Source organism: Dryobates pubescens, chromosome Z (genome assembly GCF_014839835.1).
Source record: "Dryobates pubescens isolate bDryPub1 chromosome Z, bDryPub1.pri, whole genome shotgun sequence".
NCBI lineage: Eukaryota > Metazoa > Chordata > Aves > Piciformes > Picidae > Dryobates > Dryobates pubescens.
The window spans coordinates 130,315,540-130,338,136 of NC_071657.1; the positions used below are offsets into that span (position 1 = coordinate 130,315,540).

The 22,597-nt window shown below is 44.9% G+C and overlaps 1 protein-coding gene across 1 annotated transcript in view; it reads right to left on the reverse strand.

The window, feature by feature from the left end:
• PPM1H (protein phosphatase, Mg2+/Mn2+ dependent 1H) overlaps positions 1-22,597 on the reverse strand; it is a 152,768-nt gene that overhangs the window by 45,476 nt on the left and 84,695 nt on the right. The window contains exons 4-5 of the mRNA XM_054178301.1: positions 22,299-22,411; positions 1,597-1,681 (exon numbers count right to left, since the gene is read on the reverse strand). Of these exons, the coding sequence (XP_054034276.1) occupies positions 1,597-1,681; positions 22,299-22,411 (198 nt within the window). The remainder of the gene's footprint in view (positions 1-1,596; positions 1,682-22,298; positions 22,412-22,597) is intronic.

The following is a 22,597-nucleotide window of genomic DNA, read 5'->3' on the forward strand; positions in this document are numbered from 1 at the left end:
ATCATTTTTCAGCAGTCCTGGCTCACTGGAGAGGTCCCAGAAGACTGGAAGCTGGCCAATGTGATGCCCATCCACAAGAAGGGCCGTTTGGATGAACCAGGAAATTATAGGCCTGTCAGCCTGACCTCAGTGCCAGGCAAGATTATGGAACAGGTCATCTTGAGTGCAAACTCCTGGCCAAGCTGTCAGCCCATGGCTTGGACAGCAGCACTCTGCGATGGGTTAGGATCTGGCTGGCGGGCTGAGCCCAGAGAGTGGTGGTGAATGGTGCCACATCCAGCTGGCAGCCAGGCACTAGTGGTGTCCCCCAGGGATCAGTGCTGAGCCCCATCCTGTTCAATATCTTTATTGATGACCTGGACGAGGGGATTGAGTCCATCATCAGTAAGATTGCAGAGGACACCAAGCTGGGGGCAGGTGTTGATCTTTTAGAGGTTAGGAGAGGGACCTTGCCAGGATGGACAGATGGGCAGAGTCCAAGGGCATGAGATTTAACACATCCAAGTGCCAGGTTCTGTACACTGGCCACAACAACCCCATGCAGGGCTACAGGCTGGGGTCAGAGTGGCTGGAGAGCGGCCAAGCAGAGAGAGACCTGGGGGCACTGGTTGACAGTAGGCTGAACATGAGACAGCAGTGTGCCCAGGTGGCCAAGAAGGCCAATTGCATCCTGGCCTGTATCTGGAATAGTGTGTCCAGCAGGAGCAGGGAGGTCATTCTGCCCCTGTACTCAGCACTGGTTAGGCCACACCTTGAGTCCTGTGTCCAGTTCTGGGCCCCTCAGTTTAGGAAAGACGTTGAGTTGCTGGAATGAGTCCAGAGAAGAGCAACGAAGTTGGTGAGTGGTCTGGAGCACTGCCGTATGAGGAGGGGCTGAGATAGTTGAGGTTGCATAGCCTGGAAAAGAGGAGGCTCAGGGGAGACCTTATTGCTCTCTACAACTAGCTGAAAGGAGGTTATAGCCAGGTGGGGGTTGGTCTCTTCTCCCAGGCAACCTGTGACAGAACAAGAGGACACAGTCTCAAGCTGTGCCAGGGGAGGTTTAGGCTGGACGTAAGGAAGAAGTTCTTCACAGAAAGAGTGACTGGCCATTGGAATGGGCTGCCTGGGGTGGGTGGTGGAGTCACCATCACTGGAGGTGTTTAAAAAGAGACTGGATGGGGTGCTTGCTGCCATGGTTGAGTTGATTAGATGGTGTTGGATAATAGGTTGGACTTGATGATCTCGAAGGTCTTTTCCAACCTGGTTAATTCTGTACTATTCTATTCTATATTCTATTCTATTCTATATTCTATATTCTATTCTATTCTATTCTAAACATGGCTGAGTTTGGTGAGTTAGTGAGTTTGGCCAAGGCACTGACATCTCTCTCCCACAGCACTGATGGGATCTGTCTCCAATTTAGCCCTCAACACCAAGCCTTCTTGCCCCAGCTCAGCATGGCTCAAGTGTTGACCTCAGCCAGGATGTAAAGCCTCTAAGACATACATGGTAGTTCACAGAGCCACAGTAACTTGGTGGCATGTGTCTGAACCTTAGATAGTACTAGGCAATGCTTCTCAGCAGCAGCCCCTGGTTTTTCCTCAGATCTCTTACCAGATACTGAAGTCGCTGGCGTTCAGTCTCTGGAGTGAATTCTGAAGACATTGGAATGACTTCACCATTCCGGATTATTATAGCCCTGTAACAGTAATAAAACATCCTCAGTACAGAAAAAAACCCCAATCCTACAACACACATACACACACAAGGAATTAAAAAATACTGAGAAAACCACAGAGCACTCTTATTCTCTTCAGAGTCCCAGTAAAATAAAGCCATTTCTTTTCTACTGAAGTTGTCAGCACAACAGGATAATAATTCCTGCCCTGCATCCTTTAGGCTGGATTGACAAAAAAAAGTATATTTGTATATGCCAAGTTCATTTCAGAGCTCACAAAAACATCCAAGCAACAAAGGCAAGAGTTATTTCAGTTGATGTCTACAGGGTATACTTATTAAGTGAAAGGCAGACACCCAGAGGAGATGCTGCAGAATCACTGACAGTAGAGGAACTCTTTGCAGGTTTTAATCCCAGCTGTGTCTGACACTGTCTAAACTACTGACTTCAAATGACTCATACAAGCACTTTCCAATTATTGATTGGTCATATGTCATGTCAGAACATTTCTACTCCAACAGCAAAGAGAAATGGCAAAATAAACCCTGTTCAACACAAATTTAACTAGTTACCTGCTGAAAGATGACAGGTAACGGAACAGAGCAGCCAGGAGAGTTCACGTTACAGTTCTGCACACAGCAGAGAAGAAATTCTTTCAAACACCTGCCTGTTGCCTCTTAACAATCTGCTATGCTGCACTCAAACTATGGTCCAATTCTTCCCTGGTGTAATGTCACTGGCTGAACCACAGTAACAAGAGGGAAGAATTTACTCAGCATTCCTACTGCATTCTGCAGTGGTGGATTCACTCACAGAGGTGCATTCTTTTAGCTTTACTGTAAGTACAGTAACACTTGGTGCTTTCGAAGAGCTGGATGAGCTATTTATCATCCCAAAGATTTTCATGCCTGTTTTGGAGTCCTTTCTCAACCAGCAGTGTATTAATTCAGCATTTGGATGGTGGCAGTGTACCAGCTCTCTCCTTGAATTTGCACAGAATTTGGTGTAGATAAACCAAGCAACTGCTGCTTCAATTCTTCACATTCACTTTCTGTGTTTTAAGTGGTCTCCTTTCTGTGGTCTTCTCATCCTGTTGATGTGGTATTTGTGTGCTAGCTTGCTTCTCTTGATAATTTGCTGACATTCCTTCTAAGCAAGGTATTCTGATGGCATACTGAAATGCAGCTAGATATGGTAGCCCCATGAAGACTGAAAACCTCTGAAATTCAACACAGGGAGGCTTGGCTGATACACCTGAAGGCTGTGTGGCCATTCAGTGAGAACTGGACAGACTGGAGAGCTGGGCAGAGAGGAACCTAATGAGCTTCAACAAGGATAAGTGCAGAGTCCTGAACCTGGGAAGGAGAAATAAAATGCACCAACCCAGGTGCAGGAAGTGATGCACTGGAGAGCAGCCCCATGGTGAAAGGTTATCTATGGGTCAGCAAAGTGCCCTTGTGGCCAAGAAGGCCAATGGGATCCTGGGGTACATCAAGAACAGCGTGTTCAGCAGAACAAGGGAGGTTCTCCTCCCCCTCTACTCTGCTCTAGTGAGGCCCACATGGAATATTGCATCCAGTTCTAGGCTCTCCAGTTCAAGAAAGGACAGGGATCTACTTGAGTGAGTCCAATGGAGGGCTACAAGGAGGGAGCTGGGGTTGCTTAGCCTGGAGAAGAGGAGACTCAGGGGTGACCTTATTACTCTCTACAACTACCTGAAGGGAGGTTGTAGACAGACAGATGTTGGTCTCTTCTCCCAGGCGGCCAGTACCAGAACAAGAGGACACAGTCTCAGGCTGTGCCAGGGGAGGTTCAGGCTAGATGTTAGGAAAAAGTTCTACACAGAAAGAGTGATTGCACATTGGAATGGGCTGCCTGGGGAGGTGGTGGAGTCACCATCACTGGAGGTTTTCAGGAGAAGACTTGATGGGGTGCTTGGTGCCATGGGTTAGTTGTTTAGGTGGTGTTGGATTGGTTGATGGGTTGGATGCGATGATCTTGAAGGTCTCTTCCAACCTGGTTTATTCTATGTATTCTATGAAGGGACTGGAGCACTACCTTATGAGGAAAGGCTGAGAGACCTGGGGCTGTTTAGTCTGGAGAGGAAAAGACTGAGAAGGGAGCTAATAAATGGATATCAATATCTGAGGGCTCGGTGTCAGGAAGGAAGGGACAGCCTCTGCTCACTTGTGCCCTGTGACAGGACAAGGGACAATGGATGTAAACTACAGCACAGGAGGTTCCACCTCAACATCAGGAAAGGTTACAGAGGGAACAGGCTTCCCAGAGAGGTTGTGGAATCTCCTTCTCTGGAGGCTTTCAAGACCCATCTGGATGCATTCCTGTGTGACCTGTGCTAAAATCTATGGTCCTGTTCTGGTAGGGGGGTTGGACTCGAAGATCTCCAGAGGTCCCCTCCAATCACTAACACCCTATGATCCTGAGAACATAGAGACATCTGAAGAAAACTGGTCTGGTTTGCAAACCAGCTTTCTAAATTAATGGCACTGGCTAACTTTCCAAGTCTTCCGGATACAAGATGAGACTGATAATGTCTCTGAATGATCTTCCTCTACTGCTGGCACGCAAAAGGCAGGAACATTATCTAAGAGGAAAGGACCTGTTCACATTTCTGAGATTCATGTGGCAAACAACAGACAGGGACAAGATGGTGCTGCAATGGGAGAGGTGAGAAATGGCTCCAGTGATGAAAGGAAATCAGTTCTGCTTCGACAGGTAACAAATATATTGCTCCTGGACCTCCCACACTCCCTTTTGCAAACAATCCTGTGTAGAAATTAGAAGTGGCAAGAGTGCAGCCTACATACTGAACACTCCTGGTGGCTCTGTATTACTGCTATTAAAAACAATATTGTGCATTTGAAATGAGGCAGACATGGTGGTTGCAACTCAATAATTTCTTAAGAGAAATCTGTGCAGAATTTTTGATGGGATTTTCCCCCCCCCCCCTTTATGGATCTGAATACATTACAGGCTTACAAAAACACCAGCCCAATTAAAAATAATGAGTGTTTGCTGAAGCTTTTTCTTTGGGATTTCTGAGACAGTCTCTTTTAAAATGCAGTAAGAACTCTACCACCTCTTTCCTGCTGTAACACCTTTGCTTCTATTTTTGGAACTCCTAAGGTGCTGGGCTTTGAACCAGCCTCACTGACTCAAGGACAGCTGATAGTTTTTATAACCTTTTCCCATGTAATTTGACTCACTCGAGCAGGCCTCCATTTTAGGGGGACTGTGCATTTAGTACAAAGTACTAAGGCAACAGTATAGACTACACCAATCAAAGCAACTGACCAGACACTAACCAAATTTGATGCAGTAGTTTAAAGAGAGTCAGAAAGGATCTACTTACCGATCTTGTGCTTGTCTCAAAGAGCCCATAATATAAACAACCCCACACACTAGGGTAACTGCTCTCACGTTAGGCTAATTTCCCAAGTATCCTTTATTTCCCCTTTAATTACTATTTCACAGGAAATCCGTATTTCAAAGACCACTCAGACTAATCTGGGGCTCACCTTTTTCTTTGTGCATGCTGACATACTTCCTATATACATTGCTAGCTATCATTCTCACTTCCATGGGCAGCATAATCAGAGGGCTGGAGAACCTCTCCTGTCGAGACAGAGTGAGGGAGTTGGGATTGTTCAGTCTGGAGAAGGCCCTGAGGAGACCTTATTGTGGCCTTCTGGTATCTGAAGGGGACCTACAGGAAAGCTGGGGAGGGACCTTTTAGGGTGTCAGGTATTATATATAGGACTAGGGGGAGTGGAACAAAACTAGAAATGGGTAGATTCAGATTGGATGTTAGGAAGAAGTTCTTCACCATGAGGGTGGTGAGACACTGGACAGGTTGCCCATAGAGGTGGTGGAAGCCCCATCCCTGGATGTTTTTAAGGCCAGGCTGGATGTGGCTGTGAGCAACCTGATCTAGTGTGAGGTGTCCCTGCCCATGGCAGGGGGGTTGAACTATGTGATCTTTGAGGTCCCTTCCAACCCTGACAATCCCATGATTGTATTAATTGAGCCCTAAGGGACTTGCATCATATAATAAGTGATTTAGAGGCAAGTGGGTTAACCTTCCATGGTTTAACTTACTTGTACTAGAAATTGTAGCCATCTAGGATGAAGAGACCAGCTAAACACAAACACACCTCCAAAAACCCCAACCCCCTAAATCTTTGGGAGGAAGAAATCAAAACAATGCTTTTGATAGCTGATAAAACAGCCTTAGTTTTATGTTCTTCATGAACATTTTCAGCAGTTGGACATCATTCAACTCGAAAGTTACAGTTGCTCATAAGAGTCAAACGATTTGATCCGAGGAATTAGACAGCTCTAGATATGAGTAATGGGAGGGACACAGACGCACATGTACAGGTCACTGGTCTGTCAGCTGTGGTGGGCTCATTATCCTCTTACCAGGCTCTTTACCTTTCTGTACCAGCTGCTTAGCTGTTTCATGACAGTAAAGGGTATTTCTGAACAGCCCAAGTGACAGAAACAGACACATTTGTTGGTAGTCTCACTGGAGAGGCTGGGTGTGAAAACCTGGCCCAGGAGCCACCCTGCTCAGCAGGATTTTCCCCTGTGACTGAAGAGGTGCTGAATCAGGTTCTAATTGGGTTTGGAGACTGACCTGCCCTTTCCATGACCTCACGGTGACAGAGCTGCCAAGCACCGACTGGAGGCTTTTCCTACCGAGCAACCTCCAGAGCCCTGAATTCAATAGCCCGAAGTCAATAACTACTCGAGGGGAGGGAGCCTGGCTCACATGGCAGCTGCAAATAGCCCAGCAACTGCTTTTAGAGGCTCACTGTATATGGTCCTGCAGGACAATTAATTCTGACTTTACGCTTCCTAATGGGCTTAAGCAGCAACACGGTGTTACGTGGGCATTACTGCTTCTGCCACACATAAAAGATGCATGTACACAATGAAATACTGCTCTGAAAGCATTTAGCTCCCCATGCACTGTGGAAATATGAATGTATTATTTTATACTAGAATACAGCTGTCCTATTAAACTGTCAGAAATAGCTACACAGGAAGCAAAAAGAACTCCAAGAGAGGCAGTGCCCAGAGAGCATCTGATTCTGCCATGTTTAATAGTGACATTTTAATTTCAGTCACACTGGTGAAACACATTATAGCAGAGCCACAGGGCAAGCCTGCCAAAGGCAGATGGATGATTCATGTTTGCAGGGAACAAGTATGTCAACACTAACCAAATACTGTCTGGTGACAAGGTTGCTTCAGAACCATACTGATCATCAATTTGCGACTAATGAAGCAGCGATTGAAAGACAAAAGTTTTTTGGATAGGATGTGAAATTAGGGAATTGCAGCCCTCCTGGTGCACTGCCCACCACACTCAGTAGCTCTGATGCCCTCTCCATGCAGCAGCATCCACAGTGAGCAAGCAAAGAGGAGAAACTGCTCTTAAGTCTTGAGGCCAGGGAGGCCATTAAGACACTTATTCAGATGGCTTCTAAAAACGAACTACAGACTTCCCTGAGTCCTCTCCCCTCTTTTGAACTCGGCCACCCAACTCAACACCCAAACTACAGGACTGGATGTGTCCTTGCATTTCACAGATGCGTGCTCTGCCCAACAAAGCAAGCGTGCTCTCTGATCTGGAGCTGGTAAGTGTTCACAGAAAACAGAAATATATTAGGGAAAAAAAGTACCCAAAGCACAGCTGAAGCAGCTTCAAATGCAAGAAAGAAATCTGATTTTGTCTATCTCTTCTGGCTGTTTCATTGAATATGAACAGAGAAGCTGTACCCTGTTCAACTAAATGTGGAACAAGTCATGTGCCAGCACCTCGGTGCATAAGGCAGGACTGACAGTCACAGCAATTTCTGCAGCAGGCTCTGTCCATGCAATCAGTTGCAAGCAAAATGAAACACCAGGAGCTTCAAAGGCTGCATATAAATCCACAGAAACCACTACATTTACCTCATGGACAGACATGACTGTGTAGTCTATGGTGAACAGCTAAATGATCTTTGGAGTATTGCAGCCTTCAGAGAGAACCTTAACTACCTGGTTATTTCCTATATTCAGATTTAATACTATAAAGCAGTATTTGGCAATTTAGTCTATATCCCTCCTCAAAACACATGGTGAACAAAGCAACAGAAGGGTAAAAATCTGACCATGCCTTGTACTGCTGCTCTCGCATTCAGGAGGTAGCAACAACACTGTCTTCAGGAAAATATCAATATATCAATTGCTTTTGCATTTTTAATGTGGCTGAAACAGCCACCTCTCCTTGAATCCAGCAGGGTTGTTTTCTTAATTTCCTTTTTTTTATAGATATCTATTTTGTGGAGAACACAATCAGCTGAAAATTGCACAGCATCTTCCCCACGTTTTTTTTGTGAGAAACCATCAAGAGGGAAATTCATACATTTCAGAGGAAGCTGCTGTTGGTTACCCTCATTTAATCCTAACAGAGAAAGAAACACTTTAGTGAACAAGGTCAAAAGTGTAATTTCACTGCTGTCATGGGTCTATTGGGATTCTGGTCTTCAAAGCAAAGGGGCATCTCCTACTGTTAGGAGTATTCAGGGGACACCCTGATTCCATTACACACTTTTTAAGCCAAAAAATGATTTGAAATGCAACATTAAACTGCACATTTCTACAACAGAAGCTAAAAATCCAGTAAAGGTGACAAAGAGACCCCACTTGGAAAGCCCTTTTTGACAGCACACATCAATTCCAAGCCACAGGGAGGATGTATCCATTTTGTCAAAAGGTGTTAAGCATTGTGGATTTGGTACAGATGAAGCAGAAGTGCCTGGCCTGTGTGAAGAGGTATTAGAAATGTGCCAGTGGAAAAGAAAGAGAGAGTGGAACAGTAAAAATGTCTATAGGTATATTAATGGTAAAAAGAAGACTAGGGAAGGTGTTGGCCCCCTCAGAAAGGAAACAGGTGAGCTGGTAACAAGTGACATGGAGAAGGCTGAGGTTCTCAATGATTTCTTTACCTCAGTCTTCACTGGCAAGGGTTCCAGCCACACTCCCAGAATAATGGAAGATAAGGGCAGGGACTGGAAGAAGGAACTGCCCATTGCAAGTGAAGATCAGGTTCATGACCATCTGAAGAACCTGAAAGAGTTCAAGTCCATGGGACCTGATGGGATACACACATGGGTGCTGAGGGAACTGGTGGAGGAGGTTGCTAAACCACTCCCTATTATAGTCCAAAAGTCCTGGCAGCCTGGGGAGGGCCCCACTGGTCCCATTTTCAAGAAAGGAAAGAGGGATGACCCAGGGAACTATAGGCCAGTCAGTCTCACCTCTGTGCCCGGTAAGATCATGGAGCAGATCCTCCTGGAGGCACTGCTGAGGCAGAAGAATAACAAAGAGGTGATTGGGCACAATCAGCACAACTTCACCAAGGGCAAATCCTGCCTGACAAACCTGGTGGCCCTCTATGACAAGGTCAAAACATCAATAGATGAAGGCTGAGCAACTGACATCATTTACCTGGACCTGAGCCTTTGACACTGTCCTGCACCACATCCTGGTCTCCAGGCTGGTTTGATGGATGGACTATTCAGTGGATACAGAACTGGCTTGATGGCCAAACCCAGAGGGTGGCTGTCAATGGATCCATGTCCAAGTGAAGGCCAGGGACAAGTGGAGTCCCTCAGGGATCAGTACTGGGACGAGTCTCATTTAACATCTTTGTTGGTGACATGGACAGTGGCATTGAGTGCACCCTCAGCAAGTTTGCTGATGACACCAAGCTGTGTGGTGCAGCTGACATGCTGGAGGGAAGGGATCCATCCAGAGGGAACTTGACAGGAGAGGTGGACTCACGCCAACCTCATGAGGTTCAACAAGACCAAATGTAAGGTCCTGCATCTGGGTCAGGGCAATCCCAGGCACTGATACAGGCTGGGCAGTGACTGGCTTGAGAGCAGCCCTGAAGAATAGGACTTGGGGGTGCTGGTGGATGAGAAGGTCAACATGAGCCACCAGTGTGCACTTGCAGCCCAGAAAGCCAATCCCATCCTGGGGTGCATCAAGAGAAGCATAGCCAACAGGTCAAGGGAGCTGATTCTTCCCCTCTGCTCCACTGCATCCAGTTCTGGAGCCCCTATTACAGGAAGGATCTGGACGTGCTGGAGTGTGTCCAGAGAATGGTCATGAGGGTGATCAGAGGGCTGGAGCTCCTCTCCTATGAGCACAAGCTGAGAGAGTTGGGGTTATTCAGTTTGGAGAAGAGAAGGCTCTGAGGAGACCTTTTTGTGGCCTTCCAGTATCTGAAGGGGGCCTACAAGAAAGCTGGGGAGGGACCTTTTCGGGTGTCAGGTATTATATATAGGACTAGGGGGAATGGAACAAAACTAGAAGTGGGTAGATTCAGAGTGGATGCTAGGAAGAAGTTCTTCCCCATGAGGGTGGTGAGACACTGGAACAGGTTGCCCATGGAAGTGGTAGAAACCCCATCCATGGAGGCTTTTAAGGCCAGGCTGGATGTGGCTCTGAACAACCTGATGTAGTGTGAAGTGTCCCTGCCCATGGCAGGGGGTTGGAACAAGATGATCCTTAAGGTCCCTTCCAACCCTAACAATTCCATGATTAAGCTGACAGAAAGAATAAGGCAGGGGTTTATTACATTTGAAGGGCAACCAAGCAGTAGATTTTAATTAGGTGTGTCACAAAATAGCTGAGGTTTTACACACAAGTGAATCCTAGAACTGCGGAATCAGTCTAGAGGGCTACTTGTTTACTATAGTAACTAAATGCATATATTTCAAGAAGCCAAGGAAGAGCAACGCTAATGTCTGGTAAGCTTCAAGCTAATTTTATTTATCCTTGCTTAATTGCTAGGTGAAAGCAATTATAAAAATGGAGTACTGGAATTTATGGCCATTACAATTACTGATGACTTAATACATCCAGCCCTGGCACCTTGGTTTCACTTTTTACAAACTAAACTACCCTCCCTTAGTCCCACACGGACTCATTTCTCAATGCCGCTTTAGAAACCAGGTGAACAAACACCTCACTGCACTGGCAATAATCATGGAACTACAGTGCAAAGCCTTAAAATTATTTCCTTGATTTTATGAACGAAGGCAAGGTGGGGAGAGTGAAACAACCCATTATATAATGTTTAGCTGGCATTAAAACAGGTCCCAGTGATGACATATCCATCACCATAAAACTCAGAAGTGAAAGCAGCAACCCTCAGCAACACCAGTGGGGAAAAAAAAACCAAAACACCCTAGCTGCCTCCCACCTGTAACACCTAAAAGATGTTTCAGAAAATGCCCCAACTCCTACTCATTATCACCACCAAGAAGAAAACAAGCAACAAACCAGAGAGGGAGCAGAGGCAATGAAAATTGCTCTGCCCTTATTTTCCATCTCCTGCCACTCCAACGCTCCTGCCACTTGGCTTCTTCACATTTTTTCAGTGCAAACATCAGGCTGTCCACAGAAATATTGTGAGAGAACAGAGACACTGGGTGATTTTTTTTAGGATGTGATAGGGTACTGATAGGACCAGGGGGAATGGAGCAAAACTGGAAATGGGTAGATTCAGATTGGATGTTAGGAAGAAGTTCTTCCCCATGAGGGTGGTGAGACACTGGAACAGGTTGCCCAGGGAGGTGGTAGAAGCCCCATCCCTGGATGTTTTTAAGGCCAGACTGGATGTGGCTCTGGGCAACCTGATCTAGTAGAAAGTGTCTACTAGACACATCCAGCTGGAACTGAATGATGCTTGAGGTCCCTTCCAACCCTGACAATTCTGTGATTCTACTTTCAGCTGAACAAAGCCAATGCTAAGACAGAACACACTCCCCACTTGTTGCTCTTCCTGTGACAGTGTAGTCTCATGGTGTATGCTGTGGTTAAAGAAGGCTGCTTGGATGCACTTGCTCATCACAAGGGGGGAACTGCAGCTCCCTCAAGCCAATAAAAGGTGTGAGAACTTGACTTGGTGAAGTATTGCACAAAGACAGGGTTTAAAAAATTCCCTACAAAAGTGTGCCAAAGGTTGCCATCACCAACAGCATACCTAAAGTTCTTCAGTTGTTTCTGCATCACTACTCACTCCACACTTTTACGTTAAATGTGATACTCAGCTTGCAGGTTGTCCACAGGAGAGAGAGCTTGGAGAAGACACTCTGCCCTATCATTGCTGACCCCAGGAGCTGCATGCTTCTAGTTCACAGTGCCTCTTGGCAGGCTGCAGCTCCATGCCTAGGGGAGCAGCAAGAAGAGTGTGTCCAGCAGATTGAGGGAGGTTCTCCTCCCCCTCTCTTCTGCCCTACTGAGACCTCACCTGGAATACTGCATCCAGTTTTGGGCTCCCCAGTTCAAGAGGGACAGGGATCTGCTTGAGAGTCTCCAACAGAGGGCTACAAGGATGGTTAAGGGACTGAAGCACTGTCTTATAAGGAAAAGCTGAGAGACCTGGGGTGGTTTAGTCTGGAGAGGAGAAGACTGAGAGGGGATCTAACAAATGTATATAAGTATCTGAGGACTGGGTATCAGGAAAGAAGGGACAGCCTCTTCTCATTTGTGCCTAGTGATAGGGCAAGGAGCAATGGATGGAAACTACAGCACAGGAAGTTCCATCTCAACATGAGGAAGAACTTCTTTACTGTAAGGGTTACAGAGCACTGGAACAGGCTGCCCAGTGAGGTTGTGGAGTCTCCTGTGGAGACTTCCAAGCCCTGTCTGGATGCATTCCTGTGTGACCTGTGCTAGATTCTATGGTCCCAGCAAGGGGGGTTGGACTCTATAAACTCCAGAGGTCCCTTCCAACCTCTAACATCCTGTGATCCTGACTCTCCTGTGAATTCCCTGCTCTAGTTTAGGTCCTCAAGTGAATCACTTGGCTGCTGCGCTCTAAGACTGGACTTACTATCAGCAGTTGGCTTTACTCACAGTATTTCATTTCAGGGCTAAGTATACTCTTTGTTTTGGTTGGGGTTTTTGTGTTTATTTTTTTCATTCCCACCCTATCACTAATGGGATACTCTGGCTATCTGTATCTGATTCTTTTGTTTGTTTGGCTAATCAGGCAAATAACTTTTGCTATTGAGCCAGCGGTCACTTTGCATGTTTACCTATACACTTAGAGTACTGTCTACTCTGGTTCAAGTAACACTTAAACCAAAAGCTCTGTAATAAATTGTCTGTACTCTCCTCTTAGTTTACTTCTGAACTTGCTGATCTTTCAGACAGGGCTTCAGCTGGCAGCTAGGAAGCTATTACAAACCAGTTCATAGCAATACTACTAGCACAGGAAAATTGCCCACTATCAGTTCAGGCATCCTTAGGATGGAGATTTGCTGCCCTCACAGGATTCATTCTGCCCATGATGATTCCAGTGTATTCTTCATTTGAACATCACTAAATCCAGGGTTGCAATGATGATACACTACCACATTTCTGTATCATGGCTGAACAACATGCCACCAATTACTCAGGCCACACCAGGGAAATGAACAAAGAAGTGCAGTCACATCTGCAGCCAGCTCTGAGCCTCATGACTGGTATCTGTGGAATCAAAGTCTTTTTCCCTGCTGTCCAGGGTATCACATTCATCTCCAGGACGAGTTACTATGGCAACTAAACCTGGGCTTAGTAGATGAAGGCATTGCTGTGCAAGTCAGTGTTTATTTTGCTAGTAATATGGCTGGGATATGGCTGACCACATAAGATGGAAGAAGCACGTATTTCTTCCCCCCTGCTCTTCACTCTTTTACCATTGAGGGAGTCAGAATGACTTCTAGCACCTGAAGCATCATGTCTACTTTGATCTCAGCTTTTCTGCTTTATTCTGTGGCAGCTGCATGATATTAGAAGAAGCTGGACTGAGAAGTAAAAGCAGATTGAAAGCTGCACTCTCTGCTCACTCTACATCAGTGGATTTTCACCCAAGTCCTGCTTCACTTACCCATGTGGAAGTGACAGGCACCAGTATAGGCTGGGCAGTGAGTGGCTTCAGAGCAGTCCTGAAAAAAAGGACTTGGGAGAGCTGGTGAATGAGAAGCTCAGTATGAGCCACCAGCATGCACCTGCAGCCCAGAAAGCCAATCCCATCCTGGGCTGCATCAAGAGAAGCACAGCCAGCAGGTCAAGGGAGGTGATTCTCCCCCTGTACACTGTTTTTGTGAGACCCCATCTGGAGCACTGTGTCCAATTCCCTATTATAAGACAGATATGGATGCACTGGAGCGTGTCCAGAAAACAGCCATGAGGCTGGAGCTCCTCTCCTGTGAGGACAAGATGAGAGAGTTGGGGTTGTTCAGTTTGAAGAAGAAAAGGCTCTGAGGAGACCTTTTTGTGGCCTTCCAGTATCTGAAGGGGGCCTACAAGAAAGCTGGGGAGGGACCTTTTAGGGTGTCAGGTATTATATATAGGACTAGGGGGAATGGAACAAAACTAGAAATGGGTAGATTCAGATTGGATGGTAGGAAGAAGTTCTTCCCCATGAGGGTGGTGAGACACTGGAACAGGTTGCCCAGGGATGTGGTAGAAGCCTCATCCCTGGATGTTTTTAAGGCCAGGCTAGATGTGGCTCTGGGCAGCCTATCTAGTGGAAAGCATCCCTGCCCATGGCAGGACAGCTGGAACTGGATGATCCTTGAGGTCCCTTCCATCCCTGACAATTCTGTGATCCTGTAACAAGGGAAGCCCTCACTAAGAGCCCTAGGAGCAGGGATCAAACTGCACTGTGTATCCACTACTAAAGCTGAATGGCCTGGGCTGCTTGGCAAGCTCATGGAATTCAGGGGATAAGAACAGCTTTCCAGCACAATAAGAACCACAGCAGACTTGGAACATTCACCAAGCAAAGCCTGGGGTGCTCCCCCTGGTCCTCCTCTCATAGCACAGATGGGAGCTAGAGGTCCAACAGGCCCAGTTTGGTGTGCCTTGCCCCTGGCCCTGTAAACACTGAGAAAAAGAACCTGCAGGTCAGGTACAAAGATACAGATTTCAAAGATGGTTTGGAGTTTAATGCACTGCACTGGGAGATCTGGATTCTGATATATTTGCTTATACCACAAGCTGCCTCTGTAGGAGGTCACAGACTCTTTTTTACCTGTAGTTACTAATATATGGAATGATTAGAATTACACCCTGGCACCCTTTGCCCATCTTGATTCAGACAATGTGAGCTCTACAGGCCACACATGCAACACACACGCAAAGCTGCTGTTAGTAGCATTTCTTCCTTGATCAGATATTCACTAATAAAAGCAGGCAGCAGGGGAATTTTTAATTGCAGTGGCAGCAACCATTTTTAAGGTTTTTTTGGTCTGTATTGATTAGTTTGGGTTTTGTTTGATTTTTCTTTCTTTGTTTTAAAGGGTAAAAACCTAGGAGAATCAAAGTTAATAGAGTTTAGCACTCCTGGAGACTAATACCAATGAACTGTGGCTTTCCAGTTTACTAATACTACTTGAACAGGCAAAATCTCTCTCCTTCCTCATAATCCAGAACAGGACTCCATGGGTAGATGATGTTTGTGTGGTTAGGACTTACCTGAACATACCACTCACTGAAAATGTTTACAATGGCTTCAGCACCTGCTAGACTGACACAGACACTGCTAAGGCACATGTTTTCCCAGGAAAAAGAAGGGCTTGGTGAAGAGACAGGACATGTGTTTTGTTTTCAGAAGCCTATGAACATTTACTGCCAAATCAGTAATTTCTGCCACGTCAGTGCTAGATACAACTCGCCAGTTGTCATCTACTGGATTGCCAGAAAATGCTCTGCCTCATCACTGCACGTTGAGCGCAATGACTTAGCTCTGACCCAACACCTTTCCTCCACACCTCACTTAAAGTGTTTCCTCAAGTGCCTCCGAAAGCTTTACCCAGCACAAAATCCTGCAATATCTGAGGTTGCTGCTATTCCTGTGAAACCTATGGTCTTGCTTCTCCCTAGAAGGAGGCCAAGGAGGAAAAGGGCAGCAGAAGTGCTTTCTGCAGGCCTGCAAATCAGGCTTCTAAATAGAAAAAAAAACCACTGGGAAAGCAGAAAGATGGGACTTGGCCACATCTCCTGAGCGTGACTAAGATGCCATGCTCTCTTCCAACATTTTTGGCTAGGCAGGATCATACTTCACCTAGCAAACTGCAGTCAGCGAAGGAGAATGTGTGTGGGAGAGACTTGCTTCATCTTGAATTCTGTCTCTATTCACAAGAGAGGCTCTGAGCAGATCAGGCTTAGGCTGTCTATTGCCCCCAAATAACCAAACATTATTTTCATGTGATTCCACCAAAGAAATGATAATAATCTAAAAAGGGAGTGTGCACATAAATTGGCAAAAATACAACCTGTAAGTGTTGCTTTCACCTCCTGGGAGGCATTTTGTGAGTATTTGGAGGAATGAGAACTTCAGAAGACAAAGAGAGGTCACCACGGATTGCATGGGCCCAGGGTGAAAAGGCCTTGCGTGTCTAATTCAGAGATTTGCAGCTCTTTTTGTTCAGTCTTTAAGAGGAGACATAAAAAAAAGGAAAGAAAAAAAAAGAATGCTTTTACAAATACTGCAGCCTGGAGAAGCTTAGTAACTGAGTTAGTCTTTCCTCCAGAGACCTCTAAGTACTAAGAATGAAGCACAGATATTGTTGTTTATGCAGACACAGATGTAAGGAGACAGAGAGGGCTCAGGCAGCCCACTCAAGGAAAACAGGAAAAATACACACTATCCAAATGAGAAGATTGGTAGTTACAAAAAAGCAGAAAATTAAAGTTTTGTAAAAATACCAAAAGCAAACTATCTCCACAATGGTAACATGCTAAGAGACTTTTTGGTTTCTATCCTTACACACAGTGTTAGTGCTTCTGGGGAAAAAAATAAATCACTCTGTTGGGACTGCTTTGAGAAAGAGGTCAGACACCACTAACCAAAAAACAAAAATCCCCAAAACCAGGTCAGGATCATCAGTTCTGACTTCTCAGAACTTCTGTTTAAGACATGGTGCTGGTCAGCAGCTATATGGCTGTTTCCATGCCTTTCTCACTGACTTCATAAAACCAGATTAATCCCCCAAATCTGACTTCCAACAATGGGAACTATGCAGAAGAAGAGGAAGTATAAATGTAGTGAGTTTCAACACAAGGAGCAAATCCAGAAAGAATTGAAACAGTAAACAAAGCAGAATTCACTATTCACAATTCACTATTTTCTTGCGCTGGCAGAAGCTGGTGTTATGAATGCACTCTCCCATACCTGAGCACCTGAAGCAGCCATGAAGTTACTTAACCTGCACTCACACAGAAGCACCACAAAAACACTCCCTCAGTGAGCTTCTAAAGATCCCAAATGCCTTAGCACTAATTCTACACTTGCAAAAAAGGGAAGAAAAAAATAAAGATCTATTCCAGAGATGAGGATATATGTTCAAGCAGAGGGCGAATATGCCCTGAAAATAGAAGCACTGGGGAGAAAAAGCAAGGAGGCAAGAAGATGATGAAGTAAAGCAAAAAATCCAGTGACCCTGCAAGTCTGGGAAGACTCTGAAACATCAGGCTCTTTACTTTGATCCCACATGCTACCAACAAATCGAAAAAGACCAAAAATCCATTTGTAGATTTAGTGAGTGTTTCATGGCCTATGGTAAAGTCAAATCGACTTGTGGTGTTCTGCTTCTTCTGTAATAATAAAAGCACAGCTCCCCTGCATGCCTCCAAGCACAGCACAAAATGGCAGTGCCTGTAGTCTCCAAGCAGCTGCTCAGCCAGACAAGATGAAACCCACAAGAACACTCGTGCTAAAAGATAGTCAATACAACCATACTGCACTACAGTCATTGTAGTGGTATCGGGCACATGTGAAGTTGCAGGAGGCTATACATGAATTGGGCAGTAATCAGTAAAAACATTAAGTCTCTGGTTTACTACTCCTCCATCACCAGCTATAAAACAACATCCTAATATTGTGCCAGTTCTGGGCCACTCAGGTCAAGAAGGACATCAGGGAACTGCTTGAAAGAGTCCAGCACAGAGACACAAAAATGAGTAAGGGAGTGGAACATCTTCCCTACGAGGAGAGACTGGGAGATCACAGGATGTTAGGGGTTGGAAGGGACCTCTGGACATCATCTAGTCCAACCTCCTGCCAGAGCAGGACCATACAATCCCACACAGGTCGCACAGGAATGCATCCAGAGGCATCTTAAAAGTCTCCAGAGAAGGAGACTCCATAACCTCTGTGGAGAGCCTGTTCCAGTGCTCTATGACCCTCACAGTGAAGAAGTTCCTCCTCATGTTGAAGTGGAACCTCCTGTACGATATTTCATATCCATTGTCCCTTGTCCTATCATAGGATGCAACTGAGAAGAGCCTGTCCCCTCCCTCTTGACACCCAGCCCTCAGATATTTATAAACATTGATTAAACCCCCTCTCAGTCTTCTCTCCAGACTAAACAGCCCCAGGTCTCTCAGCCTTTCCTCATAAGGCAGTGCTCCAGTCCCTTCATCATCCTTGCAGCCATCCATTGAGCTCTCTCAAGTAGATCCCTGTCCCTCTTGAACTAGGGAGCCCAAAACTGGATGCAATATTCCAGGTGAGGTCTCACCAGGGCAGAGTAGACCCAGAGGAAGCTGGGTCTCTAGCTTGGAGAGAGGAGTCTAAGGGGTGACCTCATTCATGTTTATAAATATGTAAAGGGTGAGTGCCAAGAGGATGGAGTCAGGCTCTGCTCAGTGATGCCCAGAGACAGGACAAGAAGAAATGGGTGGAAGCTGAGGTACAGGAGGTTCCATGGAAACATGAGGAAAAATCTGTTCCCTGTGAGGGTGCCAGAACACTGGAATAGGCTGCCCAGGGGGGTTGTGGAGTCTTCCTCTCTGGAGATATTCAAACCCTGTCTGGACTCATTCCTGTGTGATCTGCTTTAAGTGATCCTGCTCTGGACTGGATGATCTTTTGAGGTTCCTTCCAGTCCCTCACATTCTGTGATTCTAATAGCACAAAATGAAAAATAACTGAGATTAACAAGTCATGCTAGGGCAGTTTAGAAGTAAAAGTCACTTTAGCAATATAAAATTGAACAATACTGTTTAAAAGAATGAGCAGAGAAGATTTACTATTTCTTACTTAAAAACCAAAGAAACAAAAAAAGGCAAGCATTTATTCTGAGAGCCTGGCCTAGTTACCATAGTGTATATATGTCAAACTGATAAGCCAAGCACAGTGCCTCAATGATCACCAGAAAAGCACCATATATTGGAGAGCTGACACTATCAGTCCTTAATTAGATAACCTTGCACTGACAATGCTAACCACTGAAAGGAAGAGAGAGATAAACACTAGAAAAAGCTTAGACCAATATTCAGACAGGAATTTTGGCTGTGCAAATAGGTGTATTTATAGCAGAGCCCAAGAATGATCAGACAAGCCATTAGAGAATGAAAAGGCCTTCCTCCATGTTGTTTTTACCAGGCTCTTAATACATCACCTCATTTCAAGTAGGGCTCTGGTATCATTTGCAGTGAACGTGTAATTATTACAGAACTGTGATTGCATCATTAGCCAAAGTTTAATTATATCATTGACATTAGTGATGCCATAACATCATGCTCAGTAATAGTTCATAACAAAACCTACAATTACCACAATTTTTTCTCCCTTTTGCACCAACCAAAAGTGCTCAGCTTGGAGAAGCCTAATAGTCCATACAGAAGTGAGCTAGGGCTGAACCTGAAAGGATTGCTGGCTGGTAATTTAGTAATATGGTAATTAAAGTCTTTTCATGATGTAATTACACATCAACTACAAAAGGACAGCTGCTATACAACACTGCCAGGGTACGTGGCATGAAATGATTAGATTTGAGAAGCTTTGGTGGTTAAACTGAATACCACAGACATAAGTCTGAGGTATAGCTGGCACTGCATAGCACATTATTATTCAAGTCTCACACTTGGTGTTTCCTTAGTCTCATTGTGAGAGTAACAGTTTGTTGCACATACCTTGGTCTTGTGACAGTAGAAGTTGTTCAAAACCCACGTTCAAAAACTTGTGCTGTTATGAAGTTGCCTGGAATTAAAAGACCTGACCTTCTTCTGGGCAGAGGCAAAACAAATGAGGTTTGCACGAACCCCAAAATGTTTAGATTTCCCACACTGGCCTCACAAAACCTCCTCTCACAGACATTGGTCTGTGGGAAATGTAGCTTGATTTATTTGTAGGATTTTTCCAGTCAGGGAGCAGAGAGGGAAGGAGGAGGACAGAAAAGAGGCACGTATGAATAGGTGAACTCAAACTAAAGCTCAACTGAAGAACTGCGGGCTTCAGCATTTAGTTCCAACAGCACAAGTTCCCTTTTTGGGTATGAAAAACAAACCCTGCCCTTATTCAAGGGCAGACAAACATTTTCAAAACTTAGTTTCCTTATTGTATTTCTCACCACCCTCATTTGTATCTGTACAAATCATGAAGCTGACCATGCAAGGCATGAGACAGCAATAAGGAACATATTTTTCCAACTAACACGAATAAAACTTCTTGGCTACATGACTGGGCTCTTAAAAACACAGGAATGCAGTGTGCGCTCTGGCAGCAGCCAGACAACCTCAGAGCTGCTTTTCTAGTCCTAAAATGTCCTTTTAGCAATGAGAAGCAACTTAGATGTTTTGCAATAGCTGTTTCACTCCACTTCTGAAACATGGGAAGTGGGGATTTGGTAGGAGAGAGGCCCAGATCAACTGATCGTCTACATTTCAAGGCTTTTATTTACTTGAGCTATGAAAGCCTAGAAGTGAACTTGTTTGAAAGTGAAAGATTTTGGGAAAATCAGAGAATTCTCCTCAGCAGAAGGAAGGTTTCGGAGAGGTTCATTTGGAAAGTGCAAAACCCTAATTTGGATCTGGAGGGACCCCGTTACCTACAAGGAATGAGTAGAAAAGTTTGAACTCTGGGTCAAACAAGACCTGGCCTGGCCAATGGCTTCCCTTCTAATTCCTGCTTTTCTGAAGAGATGTTTCTGATGGGCTTGATGAACATTCAAAGCCTACTGAAGACTCAGTGGATTTAACAATAGCCAGTTCAAGATCACCATCAACAAGTTTCTTCCTGCTGTCCATCAGAGACTGCAGTGGAGCTTAGGCTGCTCTCAAGAAGCAGAGGAGGAATCCCAGGGGAACTGGAAGCAGTCAGTCATTTAAGAACAAAGATCTCTACTACTCAGAAGTAGGTCTTGCATGGTCAGTTTTAAATAGCATACTTCTAAGAGACAATAAAGCAATTCAGCCAACACAATGGAAGATGCTCAATCGTACTTCAAGTACCATAGCACAGGAAAGCATTTTTTTTTTCTAATTTAATGGAAGAAGAGCTAAAATTTAGTGCAGCTAGTGGTTCTGAAGACCAAACAGGTGATCTGCTGAAACCTGGTTGCAGATGCCCTCTGTGAGAACATCTGATGTGAAAAAGATTCAAATATATCACTTGTAAGGGAACCTGGGTAAGCAATTTGCAATCTCAACAGCAAATTCAGCATATTAAGAACAACTGCCAACATGAAAAGTACAGGAACTTTATGCACAAAAGATTTATCTGACTTCCTACACACTTTAAAGCAGCAAGAGGCAATAAAAATGTTAGCTGTAAACTACGGAACAGTTTGCAGTTGACTGCTCTCTGTAAACACATTGTGCACACACATCATAAACACGAACTGTATGTGTGCAAACCTGAAACACAAATGCACCCCTCAGCATTCTTCACCTAGAGACACTGTGGTTCAGTACCTTTTCAAATTCTCAACTGCTAAGAGAACACAACAGAACTATTCTCCCTGGACTGTTTATGCAGATCTCTGCCAAAACACACATGTGAAGGTCTAAAGTCTTGCAAGAACAGCCTCATTCTCTCTCTCTGGTGGTGGTATGGGCAGAGAGTGAGAAAGAGGAAAAGAATGCAAGTGAGAGATCTGCAGTATACTCTTAGATTTAGCTAAATCAGAAGACAAAGCTTCTCTATCACAAGCCTTCAAGTATCCAGGTTCTAAATTTAACAAAGCAACAACTCCTGAATGACAGCATTCAGTTCCAAGACATGAACAAGTACACAGACAAGCTAGGACACAGTAAAAATCCTAACCTGTGACAGCCCATCTCCTTCCCCTCCTCCTGTTGCAGGAGTAGCAGTCATTTGCTTACAGGTATATAACCAATATTACAAAATCTGAGAGCCAGGTGGCCTTCCAAGACTAAGGATAAAGACAGGAGCCACAGCACTTCCTAATGAATCAGTCCAACCCTACCAGATACATTCAGACACATTCACATTTTCAGTATTCCACACAAAATTGTACTACACATCCATCTCTTCCATTTCAATGGCTCTTTCACATCTTTTAACTTGTCTGCAGCCATCAAGTTGTTCAGGAAGTGCTACAGAAGTACTTTCAACTCTGCCAACTGCAACCACTACTCCACTAGATACTGGAAGCCTACTGCTGCAGTTTGCATTCATTTCTGGAAGCACCGTTATGTGTCCAGCCAAGAAAAAGAACCCTCTTGTGATACTTTTTGCAACTGAGGAACTTGGTAACATCAGACCTGGGGACTTTAGGGTGAAGGAACAGTTGGGGGAGAAGGCACACTTACTCACCTGCTATCACCAGCGTTTGCCACATAAAGCTTCCCCAATAAATAAACCACCACGAGGGCTGTGCAGCCACCAGAAATATTATACACGGTCCTCTCTCGTTCTATTTGCAAATCCTACAGGAAAAGAAAACAAAACCTGTAAGCACAGCATTTCAGTTGGGGTTTTAAAACATGAAGATTCCCCTCCAAAATAAAAATTAAAAAAAAATTAAAAATAGAGTCTTTCTTAAACTTCATGTCCCACTGTTGTAGGGGACTTTGTATCAAAAGATCCCTAGGAAAAATCAGCACAAGAGATTG